The 14,122-nt window shown below is 45.0% G+C and overlaps 1 protein-coding gene and 1 long non-coding RNA gene across 2 annotated transcripts; one reads left to right on the forward strand and one right to left on the reverse strand.

Moving 5' to 3' along the window:
- The first annotated feature begins 2,218 nt into the window (after window positions 1-2,218).
- On the forward strand, window positions 2,219-7,014 carry LOC135552154 (tyrosinase-like). The gene is made up of 5 exons (XM_064983601.1): window positions 2,219-3,154; window positions 4,095-4,311; window positions 4,557-4,704; window positions 4,958-5,139; window positions 5,327-7,014. The coding sequence occupies exons 1-5, from the start codon at window positions 2,327-2,329 to the stop codon at window positions 5,578-5,580; spliced, it is 1,629 nt and encodes a 542-aa protein (XP_064839673.1). The 5' UTR covers window positions 2,219-2,326; the 3' UTR covers window positions 5,581-7,014.
- A 757-nt stretch (window positions 7,015-7,771) lies between these two features.
- On the reverse strand, window positions 7,772-9,015 carry LOC135551414 (uncharacterized). Its single transcript, XR_010457300.1, has 3 exons — window positions 8,868-9,015; window positions 8,664-8,723; window positions 7,772-8,442 (listed from the first exon to the last, which is right to left on the reverse strand). It is a non-coding gene; the product is annotated as an uncharacterized LOC135551414 (long non-coding RNA).
- Between the last annotated feature and the right edge of the window lie 5,107 nt (window positions 9,016-14,122).

Below are 14,122 nucleotides of genomic sequence, written 5' to 3' on the forward strand. Positions count from 1 at the left end.
TCAAGCAACACACAATACCTCATAATGACAAAGCAAAACCAGTTTTTTTTTTGCAAATGTATTAAAAATATGACATTTACATAATTGTTCAGACCCTATGTGCTTAGGGTCCTTGTCCTGTTGGAAGGTGAACCTTCGCCCCAGTCTGTGGTACCGAGCTCTCTGGAGAAGGTTTTCATCAAGGATCTCTCTGTACTTCGCTCCGTTCATCTTTCTCTTGATCCTGACAAGTCTCCCAGTCCCTGCCACTGAAAAACATCCCCACAGCATGATGCTGCCACCACAATGCTTCACTGTAGGGATGGTGCCAGGTTTCCTCTAGACGTGACTCTTGGCATTCAGGCCAAAGAGTTCAATCTTGGTTTCATCAGACCAGAGAATCTTGTTTCTCATGATCTGAAAGTCCTTAAGGTGCATTTTGGCAAACTCTAAGCGGGCTGTTATGTGCCATTCCTGAGTAGTGACTTCTGTCTGGCACTCTACCATAAAGGCCTGATTGGTTGTGTGTTGCAGAGATGGTTGTCCTTCTGGAAGGTACTCCCATCTCCACAGAGGAACTCTGGAGCTCTGTCAGGGTGACCATCAATTTCTTGGTCACCTCCCAGTTTGGCAGCACGGCCAACTCTAAAAAGAGTCTTGCTGGTTCCAAACGTCTTCCATTTAAGAAAAATGGTAGGCCACAGTGTTCTTGGGGACCTTCAATGCTGCAGAAATGTTTTGGTACAATCCTGTCTCGGAGCTCTATGGACGCCTTGTCCTCATGCATTGGTTTTTGCTCTGACATGCACTGTCAACTGTGGGACCTTATCTAGACACGTGTGTGCCTTTCCAAATCATGTCCAATCAATTGAATTTAGCAACATGTGGAAAAGGTCAAGGGGTCTGAATACTTTCCGAATGCTCTGTATACGTGGCGACGCCTCGTGTTGTGGCGGGTGGGTCAATATACTCCTGGTATCGACACATATAGGCTATGTACATAGATCAGCGGTAAAAACCTGTACTTGGCTTTAACTAGGAATTTACAGGCGAGGGGTTTAGAAAAATGACTCAAATGAGATGATTGCTTTGCCTGTGGGTCACAGTGGGTGGAAATAGAAGAAATGACGTTTTGATTGGAGTTTTCGGTGTATTTTGTTTTCCTATACAGCACATTAAAAATGAAAGCCTTTTTGTAAGAGAGCGACGTTTATTATTAGGCCCAAAAATATATGAATCATTCTTCAACGATATTGTATTAAGAGAGGGTTTTTTTCACACCAGGTGTCTGAAAAAAAACAAATAAGTAACTCAAGTGTGATGATGTTGTGCGGAGACATTAATTTCTGATTTATTCACCATCATGAATCATGAATGATTAAGTTTGTCCAGATGATTTTCCTTCTATTTCTCTCTATGATAACAGCTTGCCTTCTGAACTGAGACTCTTTTGTCTGAGGGGAAAATTGGAAAATCTGGGTTATAGACTAGACCATTTTTTGTAAACTCAAACATGTAGAACGGAAATCCAAAAATGATATAGCGCCCCTAGAGTTTCAAGAGGTTAAGCAATCAAAAACCTAACAAAAAACGAAAATGTAGGCAAATCATTACAACCTGGCTGTAATGCTGTCTAATCTATGCTATGCGAGATCCTGGCTTCGCCTGGCTGCTCAACCTTTATGCAGGGGAATACCAGAACAGATGAGAAAAGGAAAAACGTGAAAACATTTTCATAACGACAACATAACTCTGTGGTTGTGAAACTTGCAGTGAAGCACAGTGTCAGAAAAAAAATCATCTTTTATGATTTAAAGAAACTTGAAGAAACCAAAATGCCATTATTTTTATAGTCACATTTCAGTTGCCTTCACTGAAACCTGTAGGCAAGTGCTTTTGTAATTTAAAAAAAACAACTATGTGTATGCTTATTCTCTACATGTATTCACCCCTTGAAACCTGAAGTGTAATTAAATAAATTAGATCCGTTGGTTAGTGTGAGAAAGACCATAATTAAATAAATTAGATCCGTTGGTTAGTGTGAGAAAGACCATCGGTGTGTGTGTGTGTGTGTTCAGGGAACCAGCCACCCATGAAACAAACTCACCACCGGGGTCATGAGGCATGTGACCGCCGTGCCAGAGATGGGGGGAGGGCGGGTGTGGGAGGAGAAGTCAAGTAAGACCCGCGGGGACTCTGACATGGTTGGACTACTAGGCACATGTGTTTCCCCTTCTCTCACTTCTACTTACCAACTCCTCTCTCCATTACTATCAAGACACATCACCGGGCTGGTGTGTGTGACAGGACGGGACGAGACGGGACTGGACAGGTGTGATGTATTGCGATGCGGCTCCTTCTCATCCACGGTGTGTTTTTCCTCCAGTGTTTGCGGTTCTCCCAGCAGCAGTTTCCAAGGCTCTGCGCCACAACCGAGGCCCTGCTCTCTAAAGAGTGCTGCCCGGTCTGGGAAGGGGATGGTTCGGCCTGCGGGGCCAGCTCTGGCAGGGGGTTCTGCCGGGACGTGGAGGTATCGGATCTCCCCAACGGGCTGAATTACCCCTTCTCCGGCTTGGACGACAGAGAGAGGTGGCCTCTGGTATTTTATAACCGGACCTGCCAGTGCGCCTCCAACTACATGGGGTTCAACTGCGGAGAGTGCCAGTTCGGACTGTTTGGGGCTAACTGCGAGGAGAGGAGAGAGTCCGTGCGGCGGAACGTGTTTCACCTGTCGGCAGCGGAACGGCGGAAACTCATCTCTTACCTCAACCTGGCCAAGCATACCGTTAGCCAGGATTATGTCATAGCCACCGGGACCTACCGGGAGATGAATAACGGGAGCACCCCGCTGTTCTCTGACGTCTCGACCTATGACGTGTTTGTGTGGATGCACTACTATGTCTCCAGGAATGCTCTTCTCGGTGGACCGGGGAATGTCTGGACCGATGTGGACTTCGCCCACTGGGCTCCCGCCTTTCTGCCGTGGCACCGCGTGTACCTGCTGCACTGGGAGCGCGAGATCCGAAAACTGACCGGGGACTTTGAGTTCTCCATCCCATACTGGGACTGGCGAGACGCGCAGGGCTGTGACATCTGCACCGAAGACCTGATGGGCGCCCAGAGCCCGCGAGATCCCAACCTCATCAGCCCCGCTTCAGTGTTCTCTTCTTGGAGGGTGAGACACCTTTCATCCTCTTCCTGTCTCTTCCATCATCTTCCTCTCTCATTTCTCTTCACTCCTCCTCCCTTCATCTCACTCTCACTGTCACCTTGACATTGTTCTTAGAAGTTCACAATAGTCTCCAAAGTGTTGCATTTTAATTCATGGTTACGGGAGGTCTGGAGAGGAGGAGTCCGCTATACAGGTTTTATCATATACGGTATTAATAGTCACAGTAGTCCAAACTGCTCCATGAACAGCAACAAAAGAGTGATCAAATTAAGAGCCTACATCTGTATGTATCACATCAACATGTGTGCCAGTTCAAATTTAACACAAATGTAAACTTGAACTTAAACTAATGACACAGAGGCTCAAACTCCCAGAAAACAAGTTAGAGTGTTGTTTCATGGTATCTTTGCTTGGTGTCTTTTGCAAATCTCTGTCTAACTATATCTATGTACAGGCCCTTGACTTGGACAAGAAGAAGCGACTATCGAGATGTAATCAATCACACAGTGTATGCTTCTCAACTCACAAAACGTGAAGAGACATTTTCATAATTTAACTTTTCTTCATTACTTTTCATGTGATGACTTGAATGAATACTGTGATGATATACTATCATTGTTGAGCTCTGCTGTAACGTAGATAGGATGGAGGAGGGGTGGAGGATAGGAGAGGACTGGGGAGAGGAGATGAGAGGAGGAAAGAGGAGAGGACTGGGGAAAGGAGATGAGAGGGGAGGAGAAGAGAGTGGGGTGAGGAGAGGAAGTGAGGAGAGGGAAGGAGAGGAGAAAAGAGGAGAGAAGATGGGCAGAGGAGGGTGGTGATCAGGAGAATGTCTGATAACCTTATGTTTCTGCCAGAGGCCATGTTCTGTGATTAACACACACACTCTCACACACACACACACTCTCCCTCTCTCTCTCTCCTTGCGTGTGTGTTTGTGTAGGTGATGTGTTCACGGGCGGAAGACTACAGTGTGAGGGGGGTTCTGTGTGACGGTAACGACGAGGGGCCGTTGCTGCGTAACCCTGGCAACCACGACCATAACTTGGTTGCGCGGTTGCCGACGGCAGCAGAGGTGGAGTTCACGGTCAGTCTCCGTGACTACGACACAGGAGCCATGGACCGCTCCGCTAACTTCAGCTTCAGAAACACACTAGAAGGTAAGTAGGGGTGTATGTGTGTGTGTTTGTGTTTGTGTTTGCGTTATTAGTTCTAGACCTCTAGAAAGTCAGTAGTTCTAGAACACTCTAGAGAGCATTGTTCTAACCCTAACTCTGATGTTGTATTCTGACCTCTAACCCTTGACTTCTAACCCCTGACCTCTAGGTTTCGGCAGCCCTGTGACAGGCATGGGTAACAGTGTGGTGATGGGGATGACATCTAACCTCTAACCCCTGACCTATAGGTTTTGGGAACCCTCAGACAGGCCTGGGTAACAGTAGAGTGATGGGGATGCACGCCTCTCTTCATATCTTCATGAACGGCTCAATGTCTTCAGTCCAGGGGTCAGCTAACGACCCTATTTTCCTACTACACCACGCCTACGTAGACAGGTTAGCACGCACACACACGCACACACACGCACACACACGCACACACACGCATACACACACCTCTCCCACACCCTCTTTCTCTATCTCTCTCTTTCTATTTCTCTCTGGATCACTCTCTCTCTCTCTCTCTCTCTCTCTCTCTCTCTCTCTCTCTCTCTCTCTCTCTCTCTCAACACACACCCTCCCTGCCTCTCTCTCTCTCTCTCTCTCTCTCTCTCTCTCTCTCTCTCTCAGTCTCTCTCTCTGTTTTCAGTATCTATGAGCAGTGGTTGAGGAGACATGCTCCAGAGCAGACCCACTACCCAGAGTTCAATGCTCCCATTGGCCACAATAGGCAGTACCACATGGTGCCATTCATACCTCTACACAGAAACATAGAATACTTTACCTCCAGCAAAGAACTGGGGTACCAATACTCCTACATGCTCAACTCAGGTAAGTACAGTGTGTGAGTGTCAGCGTGGGTGTGTGTTGTTTGACTGACTAATTTAGTAATATGCATGTTATAATCATGAACGGCTGAATGATTTTAAAGGACTCCTCCCTCTCCCCTCCTCTACCCTTCTCTCCTCTCTTCCCCTCCCCTTCTCCTCTCCTCTCATCCCTTGCTCCTCCCCTCCAGATCAGAGGATATCGGAGGTTCTCAGTCCTTACCTGGAGCTAATGATGGAGGCGTGGCCCTGGTTGCTAGGGGCGTTGGTCCTGGGGGCGCTGGTTACCATGACTGTGGCTGCAGTAGCTGCTACTATGACCCAGATGTGTTGGGGTGCGTGGCCATGGCAACTCGGGGAGAAGAGTTCAGCGTTCCACCTACCAGAGAGGGAACCTCTCATCATCAGCAGTGATAGTGATACCCCCAACTACCACACTGTTTAGTCCCAACTACCACACTGTTTAGTCCCAACTACCACACTGTTTAGTCCCAACTACCACACTGTTTAGTCCCAACTATCTCACGGTTTAGTCCCAACTACCACACTGTTTAGTCCCAACTACCCAACTGTTTAGTCCCAACTACCACACTGTTTAGTCCCAACTACCACACTGTTTAGTCCCAACTACCCAAACTACTACACTGTTTAGTCCCAACTACCCCAACTACCACACTGTTTAGTCCCAACTACCCCAACTACCACACTGTTTAGTCCCAACTACCCCAACTACCACACTGTTTAGCCCCAACTATCACACTGTTTAGCCCCAACTATCACACTGTTTAGCCCCAACTTCCACACTGTTTAGCCCCATTTACCCCAACGAGCACACTGTTTAGTCCCAACTACCACAACTACCACACTGTTTAGCCCCAACTACCACACTATTTAGCCCCAACTACCCCAACTACCACACTGTTTAGCCCCAACTATCACACTGTTTAGCCCCAACTTCCACACTGTTTAGCCCCATTTACCCCAACGAGCACACTGTTTAGCCCCAACTACCACAACCACCAAACTGTTTAGCCCCAACTACCACACTATTTAGCCCCAACTACCGCACTGTTTAGCCCCATTTACCCCAACGAGCACACTGTTTAGCCCCAACTACCCCACTGTTTAGCCCAATGAGCAATGAGAGTGTGTGACTCTCTTTGTTTTTCTAGCTTCCAGTTTATTCTCCGTTAGTCAGCACCTAAACACTAAATAATGTACTCTGGGGATGCTCCAGCTCATACCTTTTATTGGGCTATGTTAGGAGTTGTGCCCCATGAACATATTTTATACTTATATTTTACAGTGCTATGTCAACTCACACTGCCTTTGACTTTAGTAGGAATATAGAGTAATGAAATATTGAAAAAGGAGTATTGCATTGGACAGCTCATAATAATGGCTGGAACGGAGCGAATGGAATGGCATCAAACATTAGGAGACCATGTGTTTGTATTTGATAAAATTCCACCAATTCCACTCCAGCCATTACCACAAGCCCATTCACCCCAATTAAGGTGCCACCAACCTCCTGTGGTAACATATACAATAAAAAGACACCCTTTTACAGTAGATGTGCTTGATTTACATCGGATTGTGCATTCTTGGGTCATTCTGTTGGCTACAAAGCGGGATCTCTGTCTACCGGCACACTGCCCGAGCTCAACCAAGCGCACGAATTGATTGACAAGCACACGAATCAGGAGGAGCATGTGTCGGGTGCGTCACTTGAATCACCAGCAACGAGATGTGTTCTGGCACATGCGGAATGTTAGGTTTAGATTCCTCCCCCGTTAGTCTAAAAAGCGTGCAAGAGTTCATGGAGTCTCTCTCAAAAGGTCATAACTATGTTAAATGATTATGATATTAATAAAGAAAAAAGGCAAAAAAATAACTGTGGTGTGGAGTTATAGTCTTATGTAATGTGTTTGACTATTATCTTGAAATAAGAGATTGAATGTTGCATGTTGAGTATGATTCAGGTTAAGCTTACACACTGAAGTGGTATTACAACAGCGTGGACTAGAGTTCACAATTGCACTAACAAGAGTTCCCTTCGCTCAGAGATGTTGTTCTCTTGCAGTGAAACAACATTCCCCCTCCCGGTTCAGTGATTTCATTTTAAGTGGATCAAGATTTTTTTTTTTAACCCAACAACGATAGGATTGAATGGGGCATGCAGACCAAGTTTAACATTTCTAGCCAAATAATTTCAAAGTGGTAAGCTTGGTCTGCATGCCCCATTCACTCCTATTGTTTCCATTGTTGTCTTCCACTCGATACGAAATCGCTGAACTGGGACCGGTTAATGTTGTTTCACTGCATGAGAATAACATAGCCTGCATTATTTAGTTTGATGCAATTGTGAACTTGATCCGAAAGCCCCATTCATTCCAACTTCCTGGTTAGAAGTGGCTTCTGTTGGCTTAATGGCTAGATGATAGCCTCTCCTGGCCCAATACACTACTTTCAAGTTAAATAGGAAAATAGAGATACATTAAGTCTAAAAAAGAGTAAAGATGTCCTGTAAATCTAAGGATCAGTCGGTAAAAACACCAGACAATCAGTCTTCATTTATTGAAATCCATAATAAAAAAATCATAATAAAAAAATATAGCGGCACAGTAGTTGTTACTCATTTATATCAAAGTGAGAATACATGGAGATGAATGGGAATGTACAAGACTGAAACATTGGCTAAACATCAAGATATCGCCTTAAATCATAGAATGCAATAACTGCACAGGGTTAAAGTACATGATAAGGCACATCCAGTAAGGCAACCTCTACAACTTACACAGCTCTGCGGTATCTCCAAAATAACCAAAGCCAAACCCAGGATAGAGGGGCTGAGTGAATGTGGTCCGGACTCTGTGGAGGAGGCTCATTGTACCAGAAACACTGTAGAAGGACAGAGAACCTGCCTTGTGATCCAGGTACACTCCTACTCTGGATGACAGAGGGCCTGATACTTGAGTGGCAACATTATTGTGTCTGAAATGATAACCACCATGATGATGCCGTAAACTCCAGGACTTGTCATTGAGTCCTAATACTGAGTCATTACCACCTGTTCTCTTAATATCTTTATATGAGGCTGCTATAGAAACACTGTTCCCACTCCTCTCCACCTCCCAGTAACATCGTCCAGACAGACCCTCACTGTACAGCACCTGGCAGCGGTCAGGGAATCTGTCTGGATGGTCAAGATATGAATGGCCTGGTTTAGCTGTTATCTTTTTGATCCCATCAGACAAAGAGAGGTTGTAATGTGCTGTGTTTGGGTCCAGAGTCAGCTGACAGGAATCTGGAAGAAGAACAGAGTCCAATGAGGGGAGAATAATTCTATAATTTTATACTGTTCCCTGGCCTGTACCCTGTGTTTTATTAGTGCAGAGCAGAGATCCAATCGGTGCAGGAGTCAGATAGCTACCTCGTTTTTGACTACATCTACCATTGCTGTATAATTCAATACGAGGGTGTGTGAGAAGTGTAAGATTGTAAGTTACTCAGGATGAAGAGACTCACATTGTAAGAACTGTTCTCTGGTCTTGGGCTCAGGAGGTAATAGAACATCCACTGTATTCACTAGACACAAACATGTTCACAGAGAGAGGGGAAATGTTACCATCCCATCTACAATATTACACATGTATGACGTTAAGTCTGGGACCTTTGGTCTAAAGTTGAATGTTTTTACGACGTGTATTATTTCTCTATTGTTTAACCCACCTGCGCTGGAGATCTTGGTCCGTTGTCCTTTAAGGAAGCCTTGTAGTTTCTCCCTCAGCTCAGACACAGCCTCGCTCACGTCTCCAAAGTACTGATGAGGACTAGCAACGATAGCGGGTAAGTCTGAAGAAGATACACTAGGATTGGAGTAAGACTGAGAGAAGACAGACAGACACAGAGAGAACATGAAATAAATGAACGTAGAAACATTCTCAAGTATAGAACGTACTGTATTATCTGTCTTTTCTGAAATGAATATTTTTTTAAAAACACCTGCAGACACAAGAAACAAAAGCCATCAGTATTCTAAAAAACCTCAGACTTTCCTGTTGTCTTGTAGATGAATAAATGATTAACAATGGTCTACAGGTTAATGCACTGACACATCAACGGAATATTCAACCCACAGCCCTGAAATACAGTAATAGTTCAGAAGAGAAGAATCACAGACTTTAGTGAAGAACGTTTTTACTTCAGCTTTTTCCGGAGGATTCTTAGATGTTAGATGTTTGATAGCCTATGGCCCCTGGGCTTGCCGCCCTTGCCTTGTCACGGGAAGTGTGCAACCGAGCAAGGGCATGCTGTATGTGGACAATCCAAATGTTACTTGCGAGCAGACATTTACATTCAGAAATGGCCATTAGGCCTATGCTCCAAAGTACACAAGTAAAAATGAGTCCGAGCGAGAGAGAGACAGAGAGAGAGAGAAACACATAGTCGAAAGGTCATTGACAGAATTGGTTATTCCTTTTAACAAGGCAAATTGCAATATAGTTACTTGGAGGAAATGGATGTGATCCTCTGTGTGTGAGAGCTGCTCCAGCTCAGTGTCTTTCCTCTTTCGCTCAGCTATCTCCTGCTCCAGTTGCTCCAGGAGTCCTTCAGCACGACTCACTTGAGCTTTCGCCTGGGCTTTTATCAGCTCCTTTGCCTCGGTGTGCAGTTTCTCCAGGGAGCGGATCAGCTCTGTAAAGATCCTCTCATTGTCCTCTGCAGCTTCCTGTGCAGAGCGCTGTTAGGACACACAGACAGAGAAGAGAAGGCTCCACGTTAAGCAGCATGCTGTATTCCCTAGCTAACTGGGAGCCAAGACAGCCTGTTCCCCACAGTGGTGCTCAGGGGGACTGAATCGTTGTCTCTCACTGGCTGACTGGAAGAAGGAAGTGACATGGTGCATCTCTTTTGGTCAACAATAATGTACTTGCCTTGAGAGACTCCACAGCCTGTTGGAGCTCCTTCAACTCCTTCTCTCTCCTCTGGACTCTCTGCTGGACTTTCTGCTGACTCATCCCCAGCTGTGTCTGTGGAGAAAAAGTGGAGCTACAGTGAACTATCCCTTTAAATTAAATGTGGACTCATAAAAGGTTATTTAGATTAGTTTAGAGTGCTCATCACTGCACTCTATACTCCTCTGTAAACTGGTGATCTCTGTATACCCGTCACAAGACCCACTGGTTGATGCTTATTTATAAAACCCTCTTAGGCCTCACTCCCCCCTATCTGAGATATCTACTGCAGCCGCCATCCTTAACATACAACACTCGTTCTGCCAGTCACATTGTTAACGGTCCCCAAAGCGAACACACCCTTGGGTCACTCATCTTTTCAATTCGCTGCAGCTAGTGACTGGAATGAGCTGCAACAAAACACTCAAACTGGACAGTTATCGTCAAAGACTCAATCATGGACACTGCTTCGTGTGATGTGTTGTCTCTACCTTCTTGCCCTTTGTGCTGTTGTCTGTGCCCAATAATGCTTGTACCATTTTTTGTGCTGCTGACATGTTGTGCTGCTACCATTGTGTTGTCATGTGTTTTTCCTTAGGTCTTTATGTGTTGTCTCTCTTGTTGTGATGTGTGTTTTGTCCTATATTTATTTTTAATCCCAGCCCCCGTACCCGCAGGAGGTCTTTCACCTTTTGTTAGGCCGTCATTGTAAATAAGAATTTGTTCTTAACTGTCGTTCTCAAATATAAATCATTTGAATGTATATCGGTCCTTTCTGAAAGGACTCAAAGCAGACATACTATTTGGCACTGCGCAGCCATGGAAGAACAATCAGTGATATAAAAACCTAAGACTTTCCTGTCATGTAGATTAATAAATTGTTTTATAAATGGATAAAACAGAATATGAAATAATCATCCAACAGCCATGAAATAGAGTTCTACTTTAGAAGATTGTTTTGTCTTCACAGGAATCATTTAAATAAGACTTTGAATAACACTTCAGCTTTTCCCATGGGATTCTTATAAGTTAAGTCTATGGCCCCTGGGCTTGCCTCATTACTGGAAATGAGCAAGGGCATGCTGTATGTCGACAATCCAAACGTTACTTTCAGATATTGACAATAGGCCTATATGCCAAAAATGAAAGTAGACATTAAAAACAAGTCTTAATGGAAAGATAAGACACCTATTAAAATACATTTATTTTGACAAAGCTCACAAAAATGACATACATTTGGTTTGAAACAAATTGGACTGGCACGGTTGTAGCAAAATAGGCCCCTAGCTCTCCTACGACCATCCATGGGCTTTGATCTGGTCCTTCCGTCTACGCACTGGTGTTAAGGCTTTCAAAGCAGCGAGAGGTTTGGTGAACAGTACCTGTAGACCAGCTACTCTACCGGTCTTCAGAATCTGGACAGAAGGAGAAGGGGCTGCCGTGCTTGGGGGCACGTCAGCCAGGTTGGAGTTGGTGCTTGTGGTCCTGCGCTGGTCTCCAAGGTCTACAGAAGAACTTGGACGAGTTGTGCAAGAGAGACAGTCCATGTTGGTTTCAAAGGAAGGTCCTGTGGCCGTCGCACCCTTGTGGAATAGCGATTCCCTTCGCCGCGTACATGGACTCTGGGCGAGCGCACGGAAGCCGTATGAGGTGGTGACTTTGTCGACGTGTGGCAGGGACATTGCAGCTCGAGTGGATGGGTCAGATAGGTCCTCTCTCGGTGAGAGGTTCCGGTGAAGCTTGGCCCTCATAGTTGGTGTCGATGGTAGTCGAGGGAGCCGAGAGGACGGAGTAGATGCGGACAGGTGTTGGTTGGGGCTAATCGGGGACAGTCTTGACTGATCCGTTTCTGAATCTAGCTGTGCACGGGGATATCGCAGCCTTGACGGAATTATAAAGGTAGGAATCCTTTCAGGTGTTAGAGCAATGTTACGCAGAGACACACCTGCCTTTGATGCTTGCATGGTCAGAACGCGTCGATAGTTGGGGTGCGTAACGTTCAACTTAAGCTGGTAAAACAATGTGCGACAGACTTCGAGCCAAACCTACTTGTATATTTTCAAACAAAGCCCCTTCTAAAAAAAAAAAAAAAGTCGTAATGACCGTAGTATTCAATTGCAGGTTTTCCTGGGCAACCCACCTGGTGTTTTCATAGCCTACGCTAATGGAGCACCAGGTGAATTTAATTAACGAATGACCTAAACTAATTAGACAATTTCACAGGTTCTGTTAATTGACCGAAGTCTGGCCAAGGCATTCCAAACGTTTCTGTAAAAAACAAATCTACGATCACACCGACAGTGTCATTGCATTTTGGTACACCGGACGTACACTTATTTCCAATGGAATGCTGCGTTTGCCTTGCAGCATTGCATTGTAGTGCGTTCTGTGTGGTGCTTACGTTGGATTTATCGAACATGTGCGTTAAACTGTATGCGTAGACGGCTTGACAGAAATGGTAGCAGAAGGTGAATGTTGAATTGTTGTTGCACACATATCCAGATGATGCTGCTTACTATTTTGCTCAATGAACCTCTCGGTATTTGTGATGCTCCTCTGGGTACCAGCTCATGTGGGAGTAGAGGGGAATGAGGAGGTGGATGTTATCACCAAGCAGGCTCTTTTTAAACATCCTAATGTTGACATGGAATTGTCCATCAGTAAAGCAGAAGCTAAGGGGTTGATGATAGCAGAGGTTAAAAACAAATGGCAAGAGTTGTGGAAAGGGGAAGGTGCCTGTATAAGATCCAGGAAAAGGTGGGGGCAGCGAGGTCATCAGGTCAAGAGAGAAGGGAGGAAAGTATAATCACAGGGCTGAGACTGGAACGTACAAGGCTCAGTGGGGACCCATCATTCAGGGCACCTGTTTTGAGCCCCACCTGTTTAGCAAGATGAATAAATAATAATAATAATAAATTGCTTTGCATGTTATTTTGCCATTAATACATGTCCACATATCAGTTTGCAAACCATGTAACAAAAAAAAGAATACATCTTTGAATTAATAAAGCTGCATGCAAACATGGTCTCTTTTTTTTTGTTGCTTTCTTGAGTAAGGCAGCTCCAAAAGGCAGGTGTTTCCGCCTAGCTCAGTGCTTTCTGTGGTGGTGGGTCAGCCATCCAGCAAATACGGAGCGTAGGGGTTGATGATGTTCTCTAGTTGCGCCGTGATTGGCTCAGTGTTCTGTCACACATGGGGACACTACGTCCCCGCAGAATCTAGGGGGAGAGCTCAACAATTCAAGCCCCTTGGGTGCTGCCATAGAGTTACATTAGAAATGCCCATACAAGAAGTCTCGAGGTCATTGGCCACAGATAGAATGACGTCAAATCACATTTTATCTACCGAAGCATTGATTGGGCTGATCATGTCAGCATCATACTTTCAATCTTACATCAATCTTAGCTAGCAAGCTGGACAAGCAGTCATCATCATGAACCAAGTTGACAATCTACTGGCAAATCATTTTCAATCCTTGTCATATGAAGAGAAATGATAGATAAAATGTATCTGTGCTCATCGGCCATTGTACATAAACATTACACAACAAGCTGGAAACTGCAAATTCAACAATGAGTGGTTTGAAAGGAATCAGTGGCTAACTGCAAGTGTTGCAAAGCAATCACTAGCCTGTTATTCAGTGTAGTGGGTGTGTGGTCCAAATTTGGGTTTAAGGGTCTCTTTTCCAAGCTGAAAAATGATAAACATTCAACACCATGGGCCAGAAAACGTTGAATACATTGGCCACGCTGTCAATTCAGCATGACTTCTGCCACGTTCAAAAAACTAGAAACTTGGAACTGGGAAATCTCAGACTTCAGTGAGTTCAAGACAACTGGGAACTTGGGGAAAAAACTAGCTCCGACTGGGAAAAAAGTTTTGAACGGTCATCCAACTCGGAATTCCAAGTCGGGAACTCTGGCCTCTTTTTAAAGCATCGACCTGAAGATCACTGACGTCATGATTCGACCCAGTTGTCTTGAATGCACCATAAAGAATGACAGACTTTGATGACAAAATGTGCACAA

This window comes from Oncorhynchus masou, chromosome 13 (genome assembly GCF_036934945.1).
Source record: "Oncorhynchus masou masou isolate Uvic2021 chromosome 13, UVic_Omas_1.1, whole genome shotgun sequence".
Classification (NCBI taxonomy): Eukaryota; Metazoa; Chordata; class Actinopteri; order Salmoniformes; family Salmonidae; genus Oncorhynchus; species Oncorhynchus masou.

What these genes read in the sequence shown, in the direction of transcription:
- LOC135552154 (XM_064983601.1), top strand. Translation starts at nt 2,327, where the DNA reads ATGCGGCTCCTTCTCATCCACGGTGTGTTTTTCCTCCAGTGTTTGCGG. An exon ending in CACCACGCCTACGTAGACAG is followed by an intron (nt 4,705 to 4,957) that starts GTTAGCACGCAC and finishes CTCTGTTTTCAG; the next exon opens with TATCTATGAGCAGTGGTTGA. An exon ending in CTCCTACATGCTCAACTCAG is followed by an intron (nt 5,140 to 5,326) that starts GTAAGTACAGTG and finishes CCTCCCCTCCAG; the next exon opens with ATCAGAGGATATCGGAGGTT.